This window comes from Choloepus didactylus, chromosome 8 (genome assembly GCF_015220235.1).
Source record: "Choloepus didactylus isolate mChoDid1 chromosome 8, mChoDid1.pri, whole genome shotgun sequence".
Lineage (NCBI taxonomy): Eukaryota > Metazoa > Chordata > Mammalia > Pilosa > Megalonychidae > Choloepus > Choloepus didactylus.
This window is the reverse complement of record NC_051314.1, coordinates 21,027,491-21,052,689: the sequence shown is the minus strand read 5'-3', so window position 1 is coordinate 21,052,689 and position 25,199 is coordinate 21,027,491. Positions and strand designations below refer to the sequence as shown.

At 40.2% G+C, this 25,199-nt stretch overlaps 1 protein-coding gene across 1 annotated transcript in view; it reads right to left on the bottom strand.

Moving 5' to 3' along the window:
* Positions 1 to 1,603: 1,603 nt before the first annotated feature.
* The window catches only part of BPIFC (BPI fold containing family C), a 35,573-nt gene continuing 11,977 nt past the window's right edge, over positions 1,604 to 25,199 (bottom strand). The window contains exons 7-15 of the mRNA XM_037847348.1: positions 21,900 to 21,991; positions 20,699 to 20,875; positions 19,543 to 19,596; positions 18,574 to 18,744; positions 17,783 to 17,850; positions 6,103 to 6,145; positions 3,510 to 3,573; positions 2,696 to 2,772; positions 1,604 to 1,726 (exon numbers count right to left, since the gene is read on the bottom strand). Coding sequence (XP_037703276.1) covers positions 1,604 to 1,726; positions 2,696 to 2,772; positions 3,510 to 3,573; positions 6,103 to 6,145; positions 17,783 to 17,850; positions 18,574 to 18,744; positions 19,543 to 19,596; positions 20,699 to 20,875; positions 21,900 to 21,991 — 869 coding nt within the window. The remainder of the gene's footprint in view (positions 1,727 to 2,695; positions 2,773 to 3,509; positions 3,574 to 6,102; positions 6,146 to 17,782; positions 17,851 to 18,573; positions 18,745 to 19,542; positions 19,597 to 20,698; positions 20,876 to 21,899; positions 21,992 to 25,199) is intronic.

Sequence of the window (25,199 nt, the reverse complement as noted above, 5' to 3'; positions counted from 1 at the left end):
CTTTTCAGCAGCTCATGAAAACACACTGAATTTGGTTCAGGGCCAACTGCTCTAGTGGATACATCTGCTTGGAATTTACTTCTTAGCAGGCTCTCTCCAATGGGGAGAAGAAAAAGATTTGCTTGCACTGAGAAAGACAAACATGCTTAAATAAATGCCACCACTGAAAAATTGTAGTGTTTCCGAATGAATTTGTATATGTGTATTTAATAAGTTTTGCCAGGAAAACAGGCATCCGAAAGAATGAAACATAATAATTTATCATTTCTTTATTTATTTCTACAAACACTTAGGGGGGCACCTATTACCGCCAGGCCTATGCTACAAAGGCCTGGCCATATAGCAGCCCTTGTGGATCCCAGGACTTCCCAAGTCTAGTTTTCTTTGATGAGTATGTTCTCCATGCTCATCGTTTTATATTCAGTGTCTCTTGTTCATGATCAATAAGAGAGCTTTAACTGATTTCAGTTTCTAGTCCCATCTTACATAAAGAATAGCAGCTTTGGAATCAGAAAGGCTCAGATTCAGCTTCTACCCCTGCCGTTTTATGAGTTTGTATGATTAATCCCTCAGCCTCTGATACCTCATCTATAAATTGGGGTCGTAATTCTTCATCGGGAAGTTGTGAGAATTCAACGAGCTAACTCATGGAGTAATCAGCACAGGGCTGGGCCTACGTAAGCACCCTTGAAACATCTCTCTTCCATTCTCCCACTAGACTGTCAACTCTGCAAAAGCAAAGTTTGTTGTTTCTATTCATTGTTTACATTATCCATACTAGTTCCCTTTCGTCTTTCCCACCTGTTTTACCCCCACTGATAGGTGCTCTAGCAACATAAACATCACCATCAATTATGAATTATCCAGGTTTAGTACTCTGAGCTACCACTTCATTTCATCTGTGGAAGAAAACACTTACAAAATGAAAAAGAACACTCTGGAAGTGACACAACATCCAGAGCTTCCTGTGATTACCCTGTTTCTGTCAGGAAAGATTCAAGAGGCAAGGAATTCCCTTTTTGAACAAGTCTTGAAATCCGTATAACCTCAGTTTTCATCAACATTAAAGACATACTCCTTTTCCCTATACCCTGTCTTGTTTTATTAAAAAAAAAATGGGAGCAGGAAATTTCTCAAGTAAAAAGACAAGGATGACATTGATAGAAAACAATTTTAATTAAATAAAGGAAACAGTTACAGTAAATATAAAACATAAAATTCAATATGAAGGGAGGGGGGAAACCCTAGGGAACTGAAGGAATCTCCACTGATAACAATCGATGTGAACATATACTTTAGAGTTTCTTATCTACCTTATTAGATGTGTACGCCTATCTCTTGGCCCCAGAATCTTATAAACACAGCCACAAACAACATGCATACACACATACTCAAACACATGCCCCCCCCCCCACAAAGGCACACACCCCCCTATTCTGCCCAGTTTGCCTCACTTTAGGTCCCTGAAAGCTCAAGAAAGAAAGCTTTCTGCCTAACCAATTTCACAAAGACTTTCAACTTCCAACGTGCACCATCTTTCCCTTTGGGTTTACTGCAGAATTAAGGAACATTCACTTCCTGTGGTGGAATTGCAAATAGATAATCAGGAAGCTGGATTCCTGCTCCACCATCCTTTTAACAGGTTCAGACCTTCCCAACCATGGAAACTTGGCTGCTGCTTTAAGGATGGTTCATACTTCAGGTCGGTGGAAATCAAAATGAAACCCTGAAAAGGATGCAACAATGAAGATAATGTCAAATTTTGGGCACTTGCAGCCATAGGATGTCTGGGTTTGCCTGAGGGGTGAGAGAGGCAGATGGGTTTTTTACAGGCCCTACTGCCCCATGCCCTATCCTCTACCCCTGTGCCCTATTTTGAGTGTCTCAGACATAGAAATGGGTCATTTGGGATTATTGTCACCTGATCTGACCGAAGCATTAATGGAATCTCATGGGTGTATGTGCACATGTGCATGAAACAGAGAGAGAGAGGGAGAGGAAGAGAGAGCGAGGTGGAGAGGCTGGGGGGGGGGAGCGGGGGGAGGAGGTGGAAAGGTAATAAGAAGGGAGAACAGGGTAGTGTGTGGGATTGGAGAATTCCATCAGAAACTTATTTCTGCCTCCCCCAAACAAAAAAGTGGCAGAAAGGAAGGCGAAAAAAGGTGTCTGAAGTTAGTTAATAATGATAAGCCAGAAAATAGCTCTCAACAGATTCCTGAATCCAGAGTAGGGAGGCTTTGGTTCAGAGGAAAGTTCACTGATTGGGAGATCAGAAGAGCCAGTCTGGTCCCAGCCACACCCTTTTCCAGCTGCAAGAGCCACTTTACCTCTTTGAGTCGTAGTTTCTTCATCTATGAAATAGTTCTAACATGCACAGCCTTATAGGTTGTCTTACAGACTATTTGAAATAAAGCATGCTAAAATGCATCTTCTTGCACTATGGAGTGAATAAATTTTGCTGATAAGTGAAATGGACTTGGTCTGATTTTTAAAACTCAAGTTTAAATGTGCTTCATTTTATTACACATTTTTAATGCTAAATGCCTTGTTTATAAAAGTCCATAGGCTGGGGGAAAACAAAGCAAAACAAAATAAAACAAACAAACAAACAAACAAACAAAAATACACAGCAGGAAGAGACTTTTTCTACTAAGGAAAAAAAATGGGCTAGTGAAGAGGGGCCTAGTATTCTTACCTCAAGAACTTTGATATCTGAATTGACGAATGAGATTTTGTATGGGTTAGGCAGAGGCAATCCTTGCTGCAGTTTTGCTAAAATATAGAACAAAATGTAAAATAATTGTTCATGGGCACAGAAGTTTTGGCAAACTTTTTAGTAAGAGACTATGAAGTATCTTCTAAATCAAATATCTTTCCATTCTCCATGAATGGTATGTCCCAAGCATTTTCCTGGAAGAATTGTTAATTAATCAGTGCTTAATAAAAATGCACTTGCAATTCTGTGCATTTAGATGAAAGAAAAATGCTAGCAACCTGCCCAATTTATGTTTTGAAAATATCATAATTAGCAAGCCCTAATTATATTTTAGGCTCTGATATAAAAAATATTTTCCTGCGCTAAACTCAAGATGCTACAGTTTGTGAATAATTGTGGTGCAGGGATAAGGCCCAGGTCTGTAATTCATTAAAACTGTGTCTATCCAGCTGGTGGCCGTTGCATTAGAACCACAAATATACCACCCAGGGAGAATAATCTCATTACCCACTAACCTGAAGGAGACTCCCTACTACCTAAGGAGAGTGATTTCAATCTCCTTAACTCAACCAGATTTGGCCCTTTCTTCATCTGCAAACAGAGTTGCTAATAGGGTTTGGACCTGGAATAACTAATTTTGCAATACTATCTTTGAAGACACAAACTTCGTAAATTCTGGCTTTGGCCTGGATTCACAATAACATTCTAGAAGTACAAGCTCTGGGGTGGAAAGTCCCTCCAAATCCCCAATGTTTAGCTGATATCAGAGTCATATTGTTTCCTAAAAGCTTACCATTGGCCAGTGGGAGGACCCCAAAGTGAAGAATGGAGGACAGGATATTCTCAAACCTCAAGACCTAAAATGAAAGGGAAATTGAATCAGTTACCCACTCAGGGCTCTTTGAATTACCATGCCTGGTTTTGACATGCAAGAGCCCAGAACTTAGCAGGTTAGAGAGCAATAACTATGACCTCTCCCACAAATATAGTGGAGATAGAGTGGCTTTCCAGACAGCAATAGATATTTTATGGGAAACCATATTACAACATTTCCCAACCATTTTTTCTCCTTAATGCACACTTCTGCAGGGTAGTAGCAAACAGCTTAGATGTCTACCCAATAAGATAATTAAGAAAAGCTAGTAGATTAGTAGTCTTCCCTTTAATTATTGGGAACTCCTGCCACAGGAGTTCCCCTACATTATATTATGCTCTGAAGTTAAGGGCATCACCAAAACACCCAAATTATCTTTAATAAACTGTGGTATAGTTGTATAATCTTAGCAAAGTATTGGTTCCTGGGGAGATTCAGGGATTAAAAATAAATGAACTATGCTGAACACCAATTCATTCAACAAATGCTTTTTTGAGCATCCTGTATGCTAATCCCTGAGAAGAAGCTCTTTGTAGTTTAGCAATGCTGGCTCTAAAGCCAGACTACCTAGGTTTACCTCTTGGTTTTATCATTAGGGACTGTGTGATGGTGGAAAAGTCATTTAAGCTTTCCGTGCCTCAGTTTCCTCAACTGTAAACTGAAGATAATATCTCATAGTGTTGTTGTCAGGATACAACAAGTTAATATTATGTAAAATGCTTGGACTAGTGCCTGGTATATATTATTACTGTTATTTTTTTTTAATAAATGCCATGGTTAGCACACTCTGTGGTCCATCCTAAGCAGTTTTCCTGGAGGTTCCTAGAAGACTTTGACTCATTTTGCCCTTCTCTGGGTTCACAAGATATTATTCATGTGAAAGTCAGCTATGCATTTTCATTGACTATAGTCTGTCATCTACCAAATGGCTAAGCCAGGGGCTTCTAACCAATAGTGCCGGAGACAACCCAGATATTTTAGACCTCAATGTCTGGCATGAAAGATATGACCTATTTCCCACCTCATTGATACTATTGCTACTGGCTTCTAATTTTCCCAATCTGAAAATCAGGATGCTCCCATAAAATTAAAATTCAACAAACACCTTGTTTGGCATCATGGCTAAATTCTCTGACTTCTTGGCTATTTTCCCCAGATCTATTCCCCATCTTGTAGCTTATAGCACTGGCTCTACCTTGTGAGAAATAATTATTATGATAAATATAAAAACAATGACTCTCATTTATTTGCTGCTTCTCATGTAGTACCAGGCAATGTGCTAACTGAATTTCATATGTAATCTCAGATGATGCTCTCAACAACGCTGAGGTTGTAATCTTCCAGCATCATCTACCCCACCACCTATTCTCTTGTCCTGCTTTATTTTTCTTTACAGCATTTTCTAGCACCTACAGTATATATTTTTTTATCGCCTATCACCCTTAACCTGTTCCTCTCTCTCTTACCTCTGTCTGTCTGTCGTACACACACACACACACACACACACACACAGGGTTTCCTGTTTTGGGCTGGTATTTTTTTGTTGTGGGCCCTGACCTGTGCATTGTAGGGGGGTTAGCAGATTCTATGCATAAGATGCCAATAGCACCCCCACCGTACTGACAATCAAAAAGGTCTTCAGACATCACCAAGTGACCCCTGGGGAACAAAATGACCCTAGTTGAGAGCAACTGCTCTAGCATGTAAACGTCACAAGGGTAGGGATGTCATCTTTTGTTAATTATCTAGAACAATTCCTGGCTTATAAGGACTTGTAAAATGAATGAATAATGATAATATTAATAATTAAAATTTGTGTAGGGGTGACCATGAACCAGGTTGTGTTCCTCCCAGGCATTCTGATTCCAAAATCCATGGATGCACTTAATTCAAAGAAGACAGTGCCATCTCTGAATGAATGAAGTAGTCCTGTAGCTGGACCCAAATGCCAATAAGTGACTTGGCTGATCTTCCTGAAGCCCAAGGGAAGGAGGTATCCAAGTTGTGTGTTAGAGGCTCCTTTTCCAATCAGAAATTCGCTAGTCTGACCCCCTACAAAAGGTATCCCCACCACCAGCCTTGTCCCAATTTTAGAAGAAGGGTAGAAAGTCCTTGAAGGGCAAAATTAATCATGGCCTATTAATTTACATATAGGCTCTTCCTTTGGGATTCTGGACCTTAAATTTAACTCTTGGGGCTTGTTTTTTCTAGAAAAATGAAATATCTCTGACAGTTTCTGTTTTCCTGGCATTTCTCAATGTCTTAACCTTTTTTAGAGTTTTGCTTTTTTTTTTTTTAAGTCTTTCTGCATAGATAAAAGTGGGTTAGAGAGTTCCTCTCTTGTTTAATAGTGAATGGGCTAGGTAGAATAGCAGCTACACAAAGAACTTTGAAGTTAAAACCTACACCCATGGAGAAATCAAACACTCAGGGGCATAGAAAACAATCATCCTGCACATAGGAGAATTCTGAGCCTTCTCCCCTATGGGAGCCTGGGAGCTCCGCCTCCTACCTCTCTATTGCTGCGATCAGACTCTGGCAAAGAGAGGCGGAATCTGAAAGGAAACAGGAAATCGTTACAGGAGGGTAGATTTAAAAAAAGAGAACAATGACCTTAGTAAAGAGGGATTTTTTTTTTTTTTTTTAGTTCTATGTCAGTATTAAAAACAGGCACGCAAACAAACTTGCAAGGACATAGTGTTCTATTATATCTTCTACCCTGACATTTTGCTGCTTAAGAAGCAGAGGAAGAAGAGAAGGTTTCCATTTGTAACCAGGATGGGCTCCCCAAGTGCATTTGCTATATGGGACCTACTATTGGCAAATTGGAATGCAGAACAATCTTAAGAAACAGTTTTCAGGTCTTCCTACTCTGAACTCAACTTTATAACTTCCCTGAACCAGGCTGGTCTCTTATTAATAAATATGACGATGATGATGATGATGGTGAAGATGATGATGATGATGATGGTGATAGTGATAATACTAGGTGGCATGCACTATTTTAGGAGTTTTATAAACATTTTGTAATTTAATCTTCACAATAACCCAATGTGAAAGATGTAACTATTATCTCTCCTTCTGCAAATGAGAAAACTGATGTTCAGAGAAGGAAGTAATTTATTCAAGGTCACAGAGTCAGCAAATGAAGGATCCAGGTGACAAATCCCAATTGACTTGACTCTTAGAGTCTATCCTCTGTCTAGGCTGCACTCCTCAGAAGGCCGTATTATCCATACCATGTTTTAGCTGCTCAATCATAACATATAAGGGAAACATTAGCTATGATAGCTATCTGACATGAAAGCAGTACAGTATAATTGTTAAAGAGTAGGGACTCTTGGCAGAATGCCTGAGTCTGCATTCCATTTCTGCTGCCTCTTCTTAACTATATAGATATTCTTAATTTCTCTGGGTCTTAGTTTTTCTCATCTATAAAATATGAGTAAGAATAGTACATTCCTCCTAGGGCTGTAGCAAAGATTAAATGAGATAATGCATGCCAAATGCTTAGAACTGTGCCTGGCATATCTTTAGCATTTTATAAATGTGAGTCATTACCATTATGAAGTAGAAATGCTGACAGCTAGGCCTTTGATATTCTTTGTCAAATACCAGCAAAATGCTTGTTGTAGGTCCAAGAAGCAGGCAGTCCCTCACATGCTTGGTGAGGGTGGGTGACAGTGTGCTCTGATACTTAATATTTTATGGAGAATTCCATGATAGCTAATTCCCAATTTTGCCAAGGGATGGTCCACAGGTAGTCCTCCCAATACACACACCTGATTTTCTGTGCAATAGTAATAGTAACATGAAGCACTAGTAATCAGTGGGGGGCCCCTTTCATTTTATAGCTAGGGAATCTGAGTTCCAAAGAGGGCAAACAATAATAGCAGAGTTGGTACTGGAACTCAGGTCTCTTTATGCCCAGTCCAGAGTATGATCTCACTATAGATCTTGCTTTCTTTTTCTTTTTGTGGCTCTCTTTTGCTCTGGTCTAGAGCCTTACTTCAATATCAACCTTCTAATGGCTCTCCCTATCTCCAGTCTTGACTCCTCCAATCCATCTTCCACACCATTCCCAGAGTGAGCTATATTACAGGAATGTCTGGTGAGATCACTCTCCTGTTCAAAATTCCTTAATGCCTTGTGATAAAGTCCAAGTCACTTACATAGCTTTCTGTACTCTGGCTCCCAGCTACCTTTCCACCCTTATCTCTTCTCATTCTCTACCTTGAATGTTATATGTAGTAACTTTGAACTGTTGAGTGTTGTGCTATTTTATTCATCAGTGTAAACTATACTGGCTTCAAAACACATATCCCCAAATTCTGAGAAATTGAAATTAATAAATGTTTAAATAAACGCTTGCAAAAAGTACCATTATGACACTAGTCTCTGCAATTCAACTCTTGCAGAGTTTTTCATGTTATATTTATTATGGAATGCACTTGAACATATGCATGTGTTTTATGGAGCCTCCAAAAATTAGAGTGGCTAGAGTCATATAGAACATTAAAACAATTGTATTTCCTTGCACGTCATGTTGCTTCTGGTCTCCTTCATTTTGGAGATGCTGTTCCCTTTGTCTGGAACTGCCCTTCCCCTTCTTCTTCAACTGGCTACCTCATCACTTAAGATTCAACTCAAGTGTTGCCTCTTCCAAAATCTTTCTGTTATCACATTTAAAGATCATTTATTTGTACACAAATGTTCATAGCTGCATTATTCACAATAGCCAGAAGGTGGAAGCAACCCAAGTGTCCATCAACAGATGAATGGATAAACAAAATGTGGTATACACATACTATGGAATATTATTCAGTTGTAAAAAGGAATTAAGCTCTGATACATGTTATGACATGGATGAACACTGAAGACATTATGTTGAGTGAAATAAGCCAGACACAAAAGGACAGTTATTGTATGATTTCCTTTGTATAAAATAATTAGAATATGGAAATTCACAGAGGCAGAAAATAGTTTACAAGTTACCAGAGGTTGGGGAGGAGGTAGAGGGAGACTGGGGAGTTATCGGTTACTGGGGACAGAGTTTTTGCTTGGAGTGAGGGAAAAATTTTGGTAATGAATGGCGACAAAGGTAGCACAACATTGGGAATGCAATTAACCCTGTCAAATTTTATACTTGAAAGGGGTTAAAATAAGAAATTTTATGTTGTATATAGGGTACCACAATTTTAAAAACAATGACCAAACTCTCCCTGTCGTGGTTTTGAAAAACACCCACACAAACTCAGCTCAGATCACTAGATGGTGTCTGACTTCAGTTTTTTGACCCTTCATCCTTTACTGGATCCCTGGCCAGTTACTTAAGGCCCTGCTACTAGGAAGTACTTCTTAGCACAGACCATAGTCTGTGGTGAAGAAGGGAGTGGAAATAGTCTTATCTTGCAGGCATATAAATTAGGCCTATTTTTAACATTTTAGAGAAGGTTTACTGCTCTGATTAAAAATCAGGGCTAAAGTACAAAGTCTTAAACATGGCAAAAAGCACACCATGATCTAGGTTAAGATAGCATATGATGTAGGTTAAGACAGAAAATATGACATAATGGAGATTAAGCAGATCAGAGCACAATCATTAACGCAGTCATTGTGCTAACCCTGTGACCATGGCAGACATTGCAAATCAATCCCAGCACTCAACATCATATAATAGTTTTTCATCTCTCTGTTCCCTGGCTGTGAACTCCTTGAGGGCACAGATGCAGTCCTAATGACCTCTGTATTATCAGGACTGAGTAAAGGGTATCAATGCTGGAGAGCCCGGGGAGTTCTTGGAGAAGTTGAGAACTCAACCAGGGGCTGGTGCTGTGAGGGTTCTTAACTCAGTTGCAGGAAAAAATTGAAGGAGTAGTCAGTGTGTACAGCTGAAAAGTTTAATGCGAAGCAAAAGTACACGCTCGAAGGAGGTGAGCACGGGCTTTCTCCAAAGGAGAAGTGCTCTGAGGTTGGGCTTCCTGCATTATAAGGACTTGCAGGGACCCTACCCCTCTGTTTTTGCTAATAAGGGATTGATGATCTGCACTCTTTATTGGTTCTTTTCGGTGCCGACATGAGGGAGGAACTTTCTGTTATGGGTCCTAGGGTCACTTCCGCTCCCTCCTTACCTGTCTAACCTGCTCAGTACAGCACATTCTAGGCACTCAGTGTTTGTTCATTTGTTCATTGATGGATCCAGCAAATATTCAGTGAACACCTCATATGTGTCAGCACTGGGCCAAGTGCTGGAGATACAATTGTGAGCCCAAACCCAGGCACAGTCACTGCTCTCATTAGCTTACAGCCTAGTGGAGAGGCAGACATTAATCAAATAATCCCACTAATGAAGGTTTAATTATAAATGGAGATAAATGTTCTGAATAAAAGAAAAAATGATTGAGGTAAATGACAAAGGAATCTGACCTAACTTGGTGCGTGCAAGAAGGTTTCCCAAGAAATGGATTCTTGAGCTGACATATGATGGATGAATAGGATTAAAAGGGCAAAATGGGGAAGGAATAGGGAAGTGTCCAGGCAGGGGCTGCAAAGTCTATGGGCAGTGTGCTACAGAGAGAGTGCAACAATGTGATGCTGGAGAGGCAGGTGGGGGTTGACCAGGCTACATTAGGATTTTGATCTTTATCCTCAGGGCAAGGAATCTACTGCAGGTTTTTAAGGAGGGAGATGATGTCTATTCTTGTAAAGATGAAACAGATTGAAGACCTGGAGTAGTGTGTGTATGTAGGAGTGTAACTGCCTGTCAATATGAGTTTTTCTCTCACTTCACTCTGCACATGGAAGGTAGGAACCACTTTTCCTCTCTCTACCGTCTGTGTCAAGAACAGGGCATAGCACATAATAGGTGCTCAATAAATTCTCACTGAATGGATGCCTGAATAAATGACTGGATAAAGGAGATGGATCGAGAGTGCTTGTTGGAATTGGGATCATACTGAGCATGACCTCATCTAAAGCAGAATGATCATTTAGGGAGTCGGGGGAGGTAAATCAGGGGAGAAAGGGAGGACCAAGAGTTGAATAGCTTAAAAATCCCACACTGAGGATGAAAGGTTTTGAGGGGAGGAAAATATTGAACAAATTCCAGTACTGAAGAGTCTTCTTTATGAGGCAGCACTCCTCAATGTTTTAACCTCATTGCTTCCTGTGGACTGGAAAGTCCCCTAACAAGTCTAGGAGAAGTATCTAATTGGGATTTCCTCCTCCAGTGGGGTCACCCCAATGGGAACACTCCTCTGCCCTGCCTTCAACAATGGCTTGGAGGAAGAAGGGAGATGGGGCCAGCCCAGGTGCCACCTTGAGCTCTGCCAATCTGTCCAAAGCACGGCTTCAATATAAAATGTGATTCCATTCTGCCTGGACCTGTTTTCTTTCCTGGTTTCTTTCCAGATGGCTCATATTGGGAAATTTTTATCTGCCTAAGCAGTGAGAAGTAGAGCTAGGTAGTGATTTCATCTGCTTGTAGTCAGCTTTATTTGCATCCTCTGACTGTGTTGCTTGAGAGGGGTTGTAGGGCGTGTGTGCCTGTATGGTGTGATGGTAGTGGGGTGGGGTAGAGTTTGGGAGTGCCCAAAGCCTCAGTCATGGCAATGTCAAAAAATGGCCCACATACAGAAAGTCCTGAAAAATTTCAACAAAGCCACTAGAGCTAATAAATTCAGTAAAGTGGCAGGGTATAAGATCAACATGCAAAAATCATATTGTTTCTATACACTAACAATGAACAAGTTGAAGAGGAAATTAAGAAAAAAATTCCATTTACAATAGCAACTAAAAGAACCAAATATCTAGCAATAAGTTTAGCCAAGGATTTAAAGAACTTATACATGGAAAACTACAAAACATTGCTAAAAGAAATCAAAGAAGACCTAAATAAATGGAAGGACAGTCTATCAAAAGCAATTTACAAATTCAATGAAATTCCAGTGGAAGGGCATTCTATCAAAAGCGATTTACAGAGTCAATGAAATTCCAATCAGATTATAATAGCCTTCTTTGCGGAAGTGGAAAAGTCAATGATCAAATGTATAAGGGGTCCTGAATAGACAAAACCATCTTAAAAAAGAACAATGATGGAGGACTCACACTTCCCAGTTTTTAAAACTTATTACAAAGCTACAGTGGTCAAAACAGCATGGTAGTGGCATAAGGACAGACATATAGATCAATGGAACTGAATTGAGGGTTCAGAAATAGAGTCTCACATCTATAACCAACTTGATCTTTGACAAGAGTGCCAAGTCCACTTAATTGTGAATGAAGAGTCTCTCCAACAAATGGTGCTCGGAAAACTGGATATCCATATGTAAAGGATTGAAAGAGGACCACTAGACCAAAATTAACTCAAAATGGATCAAGGACTTACATATAAGAGCCAGGACTATACAACTCCTAGAAGAAAACAGAGAAACATTTTCAGGACCCAAGAAGCAATGGCTTCTTAGACTTTACACGCAAAGAATGAGCAACAAAGAATGTATATCAAAGGACTTCATCTTGAAAGGAAAAAGACAACCTACAGAATGAGAGAAAGTATTTGGAAATTACATATCCAATACGGGTTTAATACCCAGAATATATAAAGAACTTCTACAATTCAACAACAAAAAGACATACAACCCAATTAAAAATGGGCAAAACACTTGAATAGATATTCCTCCAAAGAAGATATGCAAATGGTCAAAAAGCACATGAAAAGATGATCAACATCATTAGCTATTAGTGCAATGTAAATAAAAAACACAATAACCAGAATGGCTACTATTAAAAAAAACGTAAAAATAACAAGGGTTGGAGAGGATGTGGAAAAATGCTGACACTGTTCATTGTTGATGGGAATGTAAAATGGTGCAACTGTTGTGGGAAGCAGTTTGTCAGTTCCTCAGAAAATTAAGTATAGAATTATCATATGACCTGGCAATCCCACTTCTAGGTATATACCCCAAATAATTGAAAGCAGGCACTCAAACAGATATGTGCACACTGATAATCATTGCAGAAGTAATCACAACAGCCAAAAGATGGAAGCAACCCATGTCCACTGAAAGATGAATGAATAAACAAAATGTGTTATATACATATAACAGAATATTATTCAGCCATGAAAAGGAACAAAAAACTGATGCATGCAACAGTACGGATGAACCTTGAAGACATCATGCTGAGTGAAATAATCCAGACACAAAAGGACAGATAATTAGAATGGGCAAATTCAAAGAATCAGAAACTAGAACACAGGTTACCAAGGGCCAAGATGGAGACAGGAGTTGGGGAGTTGATACTTAATTGGTCCAGAGTTTCTATTTGGGGTGATGGAAAAGTTTTGGCAATGGACAGTGGTGATGGTAGCACGACATTGTGAATGTAATTAACAGCACTGAATTATACATTTGAATGTGGTTAAAAGGGGAAATTTTAGGTTGTATATATATTGCTAGAATAAAAATTTAAAAAAACCCATAGGACTGTACAACACAAACTGTGAACCCTAATGTAAATTATGGACTATAGGTTGGTGCGATTATAATATTCTTTTACCAGTTGAAACAAAGGTACCAGCCTAAAGCAAAGTGTTAATAATGGGGGAGATAGGGGGCAAATGGGAAGAACTCTGTATTTTCTACATGATTTTTCTGTAAACTTACAACTTCTCTAATAAATTTTTAAATACCCTAAAGTTTTAACTGGTTCAACAATAATGTACAGTTTATTGCCTTGAGCTTTGCATGTGATTAAAAAGGAGGGTTAGAATTAAGTCATCTGTACCAGAATCAAGGAAGGGAGGGTGTCATTTAACTTGCTCTGCATTAATCTTAAAAATGTTTTTATGTGGGCCAAAAGCATTGAGGGTTGCTTCCAAGTAGAACTGTGTTTGGAAAGAAAAACAATTTTAGATAGGGCAATAAAAATCTAGCTTATGACTTTAAGGATCAAGAACACAGTTTTTACAGACCATTTTGAGACTTGTCACATCTCTTGGGACCAATTTGTCCCTTTTATTTGGTCAAACTTTGATTCTAGGATGGGGAAAGAGAATGAAATATTACCACTAACCATAACACATTTTTCTTGAGCACTGACTAGGTGCTGGACATTGCGTTAAGTGCTTTACATACTTTATTTCATCTACCCATACAACAGCCCTGTGGACGGGCACTCTGGTTTGCTGATGAGTGAACTGATACTCAGGGAGGTTAAGTAACTTGCTCAAGGTTGCACAGCTAGCAAGTGACCAAGGTAAAATTCAAACCCATATGTGCCTTACTCCAGAGCCTGTGCTTATAACTAGATGTGCCTAAAGAGGTCAAGTTGATTATTAGAACTTCCAGCCTTTGCTTTCTTTATCCTTTCCTCCCCTGGATTCCTTGATGCCAATAGAAAAGGACTGTATGCTTTTCCCATTTCAGGATACCCAGGGCCAGTGTCTTCTCTCTCTTCTCTCAAGACCTACTACCATTTATAAAAATGATCTTTCATGAATTATAACAAATACACCACACTAATGCAAGATCTTAATAATGGAGTGGTACACGGGAACTCTGTATATTATGCATGATTTGTCTGTAAACCAACAACTTTTAAAAGAAATTTAAAGAAAAAGACTCAAAGCTGAGAGAGGGCATACTGCTAGTCAGTCTCAATTTAGCATGACTTCATGCTCATTAGTTTTCTCTTCTAGGCAAGGGTACTTCTTTTGGCAGTCTTTGGTCTAAGTCTTATTTTTTAAGCCTTGGCTCTGTACTAGATAAAAGGTAGTGAGTAAACACTCATGCTTTGAAAACAGATTCACCCAGGTCCAAGTTCTGACTCCACCATTCAATAGCTCTGTGACCTTGAGTACATTATTCAATCTCTATAAACCATAAAATTGGGATAGTAATACCTACCTTCAGGATTGCTTGCTCATTCTACAGACATTATTGAGCACTGTGCCAGGTCCTGGAGATAGTGTTGTGAGGTTTAAATGAAATAGTACATGTAAAGTGCTTGGCACAGGACTTCGTAGACAATAAGGCTTGATAAGAGAGGAGTAATAAATCACAGGAGAAAAAGTTATTTCTCTCATAGGTATCACTGTGTGGGAGGCAGGGATGTGACATGTATTATGGAAAGGAAGAATCCTGAAATGGTCTTGTGTAATTGACCACCTCCTTCCCCTGACTGAAGTCAGCCCCAAATTTCACATAATAGTAATACCTAACATTTTTGAGCACTTAACACGCACTATGCCTATATTAACTCATGTATTCCTCAAAACAACCCCCTAAAATAGATCTTAATATATCATCATTTTATAGATGAAGAAAAAGAGGCCCAGAGAAGTTAAGTAACTTGCCTGAGACCCCACAGCTAATAACTGGTGGAGCTGGGGTCTGAACCCTATTAGGTTGACTCTGAAGCTTGTGGGCTCAGAGCGCAGGCGGCGTGAAGCTCGCCACCACTCTCAACCCACCACAGTGGATTTGCCTCTGATTTCTGCATCTCATTTCTACCTAGAGACTCCAGGAAAAGACACATTCAGGCAGGTGTTGGTTAGAAAGGCCGTAATGTTCTGGGGAGCCTATTCTGGTGTCCCCTGGTTCTTCTCAGGGATGTCTCACCGATCCCCACCAACTTTACCCCTTTCCTACTGAGTCTGACATGACCTAAGACCAAACCAGCTCATCCTGAAATGCAGCCATGGTGGAGCCAAGGAGAGGCGGCGTGGGCTGGGTGACCTCCTTGGGAGGGATTTGACTGCTCTTGCTGCTGTTTCAGCACAGCCTCGGCTCCTTCGCAGAGTCACGCTTCGGGGTCTGATGCATGGTCCACTCACTGCCTGAGATTTGCTTTAACATCCCCTGCAGGAGACATGCTCAGACTCGATGCCTATGCGGCCTGTGCAGTCAGACAGGGCCCCATGTTCAGAAGGACCAGGCTTGATTTAACGCTCTGCTGTCGCCATCCTGAAATTCTTAATAATTATGGAACAAGGGGCCCCTCAATTTCATTTTGCAGAGGGCCCTGCAAATTATGTAGCTGGTCCCGCTCAGAATCTACTAAGGTGCCAGGGCACAAGAAGCCTCCCCAGCAGGCAAATCTAAAGGAGACCTCCAGGGAGTGGGTAGGCGGGCCAGAGTTCTAGTTCAGGGTTAGCGTTCATGAAGTTGAAGCATTCTTGTGGGCCATAGGAAGCCAGAGAATGCATTCACACATATCTTTGGATGGTGCGAATTTAGAAGGTTAAAATCAGTGTCTTTAATCGCTTGCATAAATAAGCATGATACCCGATGGAGAAACATTAGAGATGAGGTGCAAGACTCCACTGGAGCAGAGAAGTGAACCTGGTTCTCCTGCTCCTGAAGGTCTTCCCTGCCTGCCTGACCCAAGCCTGGAATCCCATCCTCACAAAATCCTTCCCTTGGATCCTGCCAGTAAACCAGATCCCTGCCCAAATGCAAATATTGCTTTGACCTTCTCTAGGAGCTCACTGCCCTAGTTACTGCCCTATTTATACTCTTCTTTAGTCATTCAAGATTTCCAGCCTCTCCTTTCCAAATGGCCCTTTCCTGTCTGCCTTCAAATAGTCTGTGATCTCACCTGGACTCCTAGTCCTGCTACTCAGGCAGATTGCAACGTTGCATCCAAATTCCCCCTCATCCTCCCGCCCCCCCCGCCCCGTTGCCTAGCTGATGTCACCAGTTCCTCACTTCCGGTCCTTTCATTTTCCATCCTTCTGCTCTCTGGCTTCTATCCTCTCAACTCTATTAGAACTGCCATCCCAAAGGTCACCCATCAGTGGTTCCTAGTTTCATCATCCTTGATCTCCTGGGCCACATTATGACTTTCGTGGACCCAGGGCATTTTAGCCTTTGGGGACCCTTCCTCCATAAAAAAAAAAAAAAAAAATTAGAAGTTACATTTTATCAATGTGTTAATATAAAGAGAAATAGAAGCCAGATGGGATTGCATTCATTTTTTTCTTGTTATTTTAAAAGCTGGGGCAGGATAAAGCTGAGAAATGTCCCCCTTGAAATCTTTTCTCTATGGGTAACCATCTACCTTTTTTTTTTTTTTCTTTTCCTGAGTTTATTCTTTTTATTGGGAAAATACAGTTACTAAGAACATTTTAATGGAAATAAACCACTCCCATAATTCCATATCCTAACACAGCTTTCTTCATTTGTGTAGTGCACTTCCTTGTTGAGATGCAAAGCTGTTTTACACAGCTGACTAATGTCATGCTTATGCAGTTTGTATTATACTTTTTCCATTTAAAGTTATTTTATTGAAAACATTTTCCAAGTAAAAGTCTTCAAAACCATCAAGTTGACTTATGGTGATTGCCTTACTTTCCCCTCTTGTTGGTTTCCCATTCTTTTCTGACTCTACTTTCTTTGTTTTATTGCTTCCTTTTGTTTCTTCCATGGATTTTATCTGGTCCATCTGATCTTTCTCTATATCCTCCCCCCCCAGACAGTCTGATTCATTGCTTCAACTATCAGCTTTACAGTGCTATAGAAAATGGACTTGAAAGATGGTTCTTTCAAATGGCAATTAAAGTTCAATAATCTATGTATCCAACCTGTTCAAGTCCTTTGACACTGCATGGCTTGCATTTGAGAGTCAGCGAGGCTATAGGGCACTATATAGGGCAGGGTCTTGTTAAACTCTATTCTAGTAATAGGATCAGAATGTCAGAGCCTAAAAACGTGACATGAGGATGATCCAGTCCAACTTCATTATTTTACAGAAATGGAAATCAAAGCTCAAAGAGGTTAATAGATTCGATCATGGTTATAGAGCCAATGAGCAGCAATTTGAAGACACTTGGTTCTTTGACCCTAAATTGTGATGCTCAATAGCATGTTCTCTGAATTTGTTGGAGAAGTTTAGCTACATTGCTGTGCCATTAGGATGTGTGTTTATGTTCCAGAATTATACTTAAAATTATTTTGTTCCCCGTGTTATCTCAATAGTACCCTAATGGGAAGAAGAAAGTAAAACCTCACAACACAATTTGAGTTAAGCCCACACTTCGAAAATTATCTAATCCATTGTAGGAGAAGTGATTAAGTGACTCATGTTCTATACTTCATAACTTCACCTGTTCTCTTATGTTCACATTGTCTCCATGGTCTATTGATTCACTTATTTGCAAGGTTTCAATAGTCAGAGTCAATTGCTCTTACCTGTTCAAAGACATGGAGCAGATCAGTCTTTGTCCCAAAATAACCAGACTCACGCTGGTACTAGCAACCTACAGGCAACAAAAGCAGTCATTACCAAGATGATTCAATCTCCCCATTCTGGCCACAACTATTATTTCCTATAATGGAAACATCCTAAGACCCATCCTAAGAAACTATTATTTCCTATAATGGAAACATCCTAAGAAAACATAGTGTTCCCTACAATTTTATGAATTTTGAAATTGTTGCAAATGAGCTTGCAAGTCTTCAGAGTTATTTCAGAAATAACTCTGAAAATGCCATCTTTCAGGTAAAGAAACTAACTATAAAGATTTTTTTGTTTTGGAATCTCTTTAAAACATTTTTTCCTTTCCCCTAACCGCTTCTCTGTGTACTGTGTGTGTGTGTGTGTGTGTGTGTGTGTGTGAGAGAGAGAGAGAGAGAAAGAGAGGCGGGGATTTTGCTCAGGTTCATTGTTCTATCAGATTGCATTTGGCCTTCAATGCACTTGAGTTCTGCCTCGAGTGACTCATTTTGAGAAAAAGAGTAATTCAGCTCTCAGTGTAACTGAGGCAGTGGGAAGGGAGCATAGGAAGGGGAGAAGGATGGGAGAGACATCTTACAATGCATGGGGATATGCGCTCCCCATTCCCCCAGGCTCAACCCTGTCCTCCTCACTCTTCAATGATGTATCACCCCGAACCCTCCAAATGTTTAGAAGCTGCTGCTCAGCGGCCATAGCAGGAATGGGATTGGCACCCAAAGGTGCCCTCCTGGCTCTGTATACTTACAAAGTCCATGGAAACAATGGCTTCAGCAGTTGAGTTCTTGGATTGGGTGAACATCACGATGGAGGCAGGGATGTCCAGGGTGAAGTTATCCTTGAGTAAATTGACCACAGGAGGCTCTGTTGCCATGATCTGTACCATGAAGGGCTTGGACAAGATGTAGATCTCTGCAATCTGCCCACGTCAGGGAAAGAAAATGGAGAGCAGAAGTTGTGAGTTGAGGAGAAGTCACACATTTGGAGTAGGAGGCCTGTGGTGATTAAATCTTACATCATGGAAGATAAGAACTATTATTTTAGAGTTAGAATAGAAAAACTCCCTCTAATATCAATAACAACAATAATACACACAACCCCCCCACCCATAATAACATTGTGGCATTTATTAAACACATACTGTGTGCTGGGCATCGTGCCAGAACTTTATGCACTATCTCCATTTAAACTTCACAAAATTTCTCTGAGAAAAGTTCTAACAGAGTGACCATTTTACAGCCAAAGAAAGTGAGTCTTAGGGAGGTTAAGCCATTTTTTTTTTTTCAAGGTTCCAGGTGACCAAGTTGTAGACCTGGGATTCAAATCCAGGTCTGTCTGACTTGAGAGCCCTGCTCTAAAACCAGGATGCTCTGTGAACATCTTCCTGTCCTCAAAGGCAGAATCTGTGTCTCCTTGGAACATTCTGTTCAATAGTTAGTGTGCTATGAAGGCATAATATTGAGTTGCTTTAATAAAGTCACAGCTGTGGGTACTATTCCTCCATTTCTCCTTTAAGAAGCTTATGGAAGTCCAGACGATTTATTTTGAGAACTTACAACACTTTTACTGGTAACTTGGATGGTTTAGTAAATATTTGTTGATATTTGATTAAAAGAAAAAAAACTGTTAAAAATGTAAAAATGAGCTTGCAAGTCTTCTAGAAGTAACTGTAATGCAACCAAATGCACTCTCAAGGAAGCAAATCCCGAGCACTCACCCGAGAGAGCACACTGCCAACTCCTGGAGAGTTTTGAGCTAAATGACTGGAAAGCTGAAAAACAAAGACCACTAAGTCAGTGTAAGTTTTTTTTTTTTTTAATTGGGTTGTCTTTTTAGGGGAAACATAGTGTTCCTTAAAATTTTATGAATTTTGAAATTGTTGCATCTTAAAATGTTTAGTATTTGAAGGTGACCTACTATAGGAAATCTGAGGCTCAGAGAAGTAAAGTGACTTGCCCAAGGACACACAGGAAGGCATTTACATTCCTTTTGAGTAAGTGCCTTTTGACCTTGGGAACACAGTACAATACTGTATATGAATGACCCATGTGTAAATATTCTACAGTCATTAACAATGATTCTCATATTATTGTACTCATTTTCAGCGATTACTGAGACACGGGATCCTTAAGTAATTTACCTTCAAAGATGCATGGTTTTTAAGTCTGAAGCTAGAGGTATCTAACTCTCAGTGCTGTAAGGTAGCTGGTACTACCACTCTCAGCATTGGGACATAAGATTTATAACTAACAGAACCATAAGGGTTGCTCAATGAATGTTGCTGGTTGACCAGATGGAGAGAGTGTTCTTTACAAAAGGGAGGCACACAGCACAGTAAATCAATGAGTATCTGTATTATCACCAGTCATTGTAGATAAATCAGTTGAAATTGCCAACAGGAGATATCTTTCCATTGTCATAACATGAGGAATAATAATGATGATGATGATAAAGCAGCACTTATATAGTACTTTCTATTTTCCAGGCATTGGTCTGAATACTTTACATCCCCATATCAAATCTATGAGAGTGAAACCATTATTATCTCCATTTTCCAAATGAGGAAACTGTGGCACAGAGAAGTTAAATAAGTTGAAACTGCCCAAGGTCACAGGTATAATAAGTGGTGGAGGAGGTATCTTGCCATTATTTAAGGTCAATCTAGAACAGTAGGTGGACATCATTAAAAAAAACTGAAATGAGCAGAACTAGAAACCTGACAATTCCCCAACTAATAAAAATGTTCACTCTCCAATTCTTTCATTCATTGTCTTACTAGGAGTAGAAGTTGTGACATAAACATCCCATTATGGGATCCTTATGAAACGATGACTTGATGATGACAATCGTCATCTCCCGTTAACTCTACTCACCTCTTTTGTGGAGATAGTGACATTGAAAGCCCCGGCTGTGAAATAAGCAAAGGACGCGGATTTTAAGAAATATTCAGAGATTCCAATGTAGAGCATAGAGTCTGTGTATTCCGGGAGCACGAAAGGGACTGGTGAGAAGGGGGGGTTGGTGAGGTTATCCAGTGGGTAGAGGGTGCCCTGTGGGAAGACAGAGAGAAAGACTAGTCAGGTGAAAGCCTGAATGTGTGTGACTGAAGAAGGTGGACACCCTCTCAAGTCGGAATAAGGAAAACTCTGGAAACTCCGCAGGGATGAAAAAAAACACTACAGGCTTCTGACACCTTGACCAGTAACTATGTTTAAAAGCTCTGATGGCTTCTTGGGCATATTTGGGCCTGTGTGTTCATCCTGGGGTGTAACCGGGTGAAGCTGCTTGCTGGAGGTTTCTCAGAGAAAGGTGCATTTATCTGCAGGGGACCAGTTCTGAACAGCTCTTGAGGTGCTGTGTGGAGAAGTCAAACCCTTGACCTTTAAAGCTGTGACTGCAAAGCACTTTGGAGAATCATAAGATCTAGAAGGACCCAGGGCTCCAAATGGTTGAAAGCATTTCTGTGATGTTCTTAATTAGTGCTGCCCTCATTAGTTAAAAGGTTTACTTGTAAAATGTTGACACGTGTAATGTTTAACAGATTTGAATGACTCCGAATAAGTGAACTATAAGTCAATATGCTTTTTTTAAAAAACAAAACAAAACAAAACAATGACATTAGCCTTGGGAGCAAGACTAAACATAACCATAATTTATCACTTTGCCAGAATTTGCCAACACCATTTTCATGTGCTAATGGCCCTGACAGAGGTCAGCAGCACTCAGTTAAATCAACTAACCTAAGAGTTAATGACAGAAGTATCAACATACTGTGTTAACTTCTAAACAATGCAGGCCACTCTACTTGCTGTCTTCTGGCCTCAAACCTCCTCCCAGAAGCATCATGATACTTCTGAGGAAGGCAGACGTACATTGTGCATTCAGAACAATCATTTACCAATCAAGAGAATATTTAAGAGTCTTTTGAGAGAGCATAAACATGAGGGAATTGCTCGAAAGGAAATTAAATGATTTGAAAAGCATGCATGCATATTTCCTTCTGTACATAATATTTGTTTCCCAAATACTGGATTTTGGTAGTGAGGATGAGGAGTCTGATGACGATAAAGTTACCTTCAAATTCAGGTCAACATAGTCCTCATGAATATCCGGAGAATCAATCAGGGAATAATCCAGCACAGTATAGTTGTCAATCTTGGTTAAAACTAAATAACCAATAGAGAGGAAAGGAAAGCCACGTTCATTAAAAGTGTAATGGAATATGTGAATGTCTATCCAGAACATCTAATTTTGAATTATCTGCATAAAATCTCAATTCTCCTATTTCATAAGTAATAGATTCTCACCTTTGAAAACCCAGGAAAAATAGATAAGGCAAAAAAGGAAAGTAAAAATCTGTCTCAATTACTTTACCCTAGAGAAGCATCATTCAAACTCTTTTAGCAGCACAAACATACTCACACACCCAATACATACATGGTTCTTTTTAAACAAAAATTAACACAAAGAAACGAAAGTCCCTTACCAATATTAAGTGATATATATTGGGTTGGTATAAAGACAGACTTTCGAGTTGTAGGTTATAGATTTGTAGGTAATTAGAGCTTTTCTTAATTTACAATCAATATGTATTATTGTTGCAATTAGAAATAGTTTTTAAAAAGAGATACTGCGTGTATGTGTTTGAGAGAGAGAGAACCACTAAATTGGAGAGGCCAAGGAAGTTCTCATGTGCAGTGATATTAATTCAAGTAATTTCTTGTATTCTCAATTTCAGAGCAAAGCAGATGGCAAGGGGACCAGGAAACAGTGGGTGGAATTCTCTGGAAGCATGGAAGCCTGAATTCAGGGCCTGAGATAGGTTGTTTGTGCAGTGGTGCAGCACTTGGATTTCTGACTTGGCCTGGGAGAGCTGCTTTCCTGATCACAACCATGTTCTTCTGTGAGATGATGACTTCCTCCCTGCTCTAGAGGAAGGTACCAAGTATCACATCTTCTCTTCTTGTATGTCATGTTTGGTTTATTCAATTTGACGGAGATGAGGAGCAAGAAGAGATGAAGTGATTGCCAAGCTAAGGAATATTACCTTTTTTTTTTTTTTAATCTTCATTTTATTGAGATATATTCACATACCACGCAGTCATACAAAACAAATCGTACATTCGATTGTTCACAGTACCATTACATAGTTGTACATTCATCACCTAAATCAATCCCTGACACCTTCATTAGCACACACACAAAAATAACAAGAATAATAATTAGAGTGAAAAAGAGCAATTGAAGTAAAAAAGAACACTGGGTACCTTTGTCTGTTTGTTTCCTTCCCCTATTTTTCTACTCATCCATCCATAAACTAGACAAAGTGGAGTGTGGTCCTTATGGCTTTCCCAATCCCATTGTCACCCCTCATAAGCTACATTTTTATACAACTGTCTTCGAGATTCATGGGTTCTGGATTGTAGTTTGATAGTTTCAGGTATCCACCACCAGCTACCCCAATTCTTTAGAACCCAAAAAGGGTTGTCTAAAGTGTGCGTAAGAGTGCCCACCAGAGTGACCTCTCGGCTCCTTTTGGAATCTCTCTGCCACTGAAGCTTATTTCATTTCCTTTCACATCCCCCTTTTGGTCAAGAAGATGTTCTCCGTCCCACGATGCCGGGTCTACATTCCTCCCTGGGAGTCACAGGGAATATTACCTTTTATTGCCGTAGTTTTAAAAGTGTTTTCAAATTCACAGTCTCAGTGGACCCTCATCACCACTCGGTGAGGGAAGCAAGGCAGTATCCATTTCAGAGACAAGTTAGGACATGGGAATCAAACTCTTGTCCACTTCTTTCCTCACCACATCTTTTTTCTCTTTCCCTTCCTCCCCAATCCATTCATTTGCTTTTGTCCACTGCAGCCATTCATCAATCCATCTGGTCCATCTTTCCGTCCATCCATCAAGCCACTAGTTAGGGAACCTAGTGGGGCTAGTCACTGTTCCTGGTGCTGGGGACACTGAGATGTGTCACACAGAGTTCCTGCCCTCAAGGAACACACAGTGTGGTGGAAGAGACAGACATAAGAACATGAAATTACAGTGCAGCATAGTTTGAGCAGATCTAAAGCTGAGCTCCTGATGGTCCTACTCCTATCCTATTCTTCTTACCATCTTCTCCATCTCTGTAAATGATAATTCCATTCTTCCAATTTTCTTCTTGCTTAGAGTCAAACGACTCCTCAACTCCCTTCACAACCCACCTTCAATCTGTCAGCAAACGCCACTATCTCTATTTTCAGAGTCTATCCAGAATCTGAACATTTCTTGCCATCTTCATCACCCTACCCCAGGCCAGCCCCAATCCTTGCTCATATGGACGACTGCAGTCACACCTTAAGTGGGCTCTCTGAGTCCACTTTTGCTCCCTTCCCTTCCTTTCTTTTATTAACACAGAAGCCAGACTGATCTTGTTAAAATGTAAGTCAGATCACTTAAGGCCTTGTTCAGAACTCCCCAAAGGCTCCCAACTTACTCAGACTAAGCTAGCCTTCGCAATATCCTACAGAGCCCTGAAGATCAGCCCTCTTTCCCATCCCTCTCTGACCTCATCTTCAGCTACTTTCCCCCTTACTCCCTCTGCTCCCACTACGGGCCTCCTCACAGTTCCCCACACACTTGGCAGGCTCTGGCTTCAGGGCCTTTGTGCTGGTGGTTTCCTCCTCCTGGAATGTTCTTCATCTCACTCCCTACTTCCTTTACATTCTTACTCCAAGGTCACCTGCTCGCTGGTGCCTTTCCCTGCCATACTATATAAAATGGAAATTCCTCTCCAGCTCTTTCCTGGCTTTATTTTTCTTCTTAGCATTTATTACTACCACACAGTAGATTTTGCTTACTTACCTTGCTCATTGCCTGTCTCTTCTCACTAGTCCCATGAGGGCAGGGATTTTTGTCTCCTAGGTTTACTGCTGCATCCCCATCACCAAGAACAGTGCCCAACCTGTTACAGATGCTCTGTGCATGAATGGATGGAGTGCAAAGAGAGACATTTGTGCAAAGTAACATGTGAGCATGGATGAGGCATAACGTTGGAGTGTAGGTTGTCAGGTAAGATTTCTTGGAAGATTCTATGCCTGAGCTGAATCTTAAAAGATAAAGAGGAGTGAAAGGGAAAAGGGAAGACTTGAGGGATAGAGAGCAAGGGATTATATCCCACAGGGCTTAGCACAGAGCTGACACAGAAATAGGCATTCAATAAATATCCCTTAAATGAGTAAATGAATGGAGGGGAGACAAAGTTTTTCCAGCCAGAGAGAACAGTGTGACCAAGGGCAATGGGTGTGGGGAAGCAGTAGAGGCAGTTTGATTGCTGGAGCAGAGAAAGGCACAAGATGAAGCAGAGAGAGAGGTAAGCAGAGGCCAGAGTA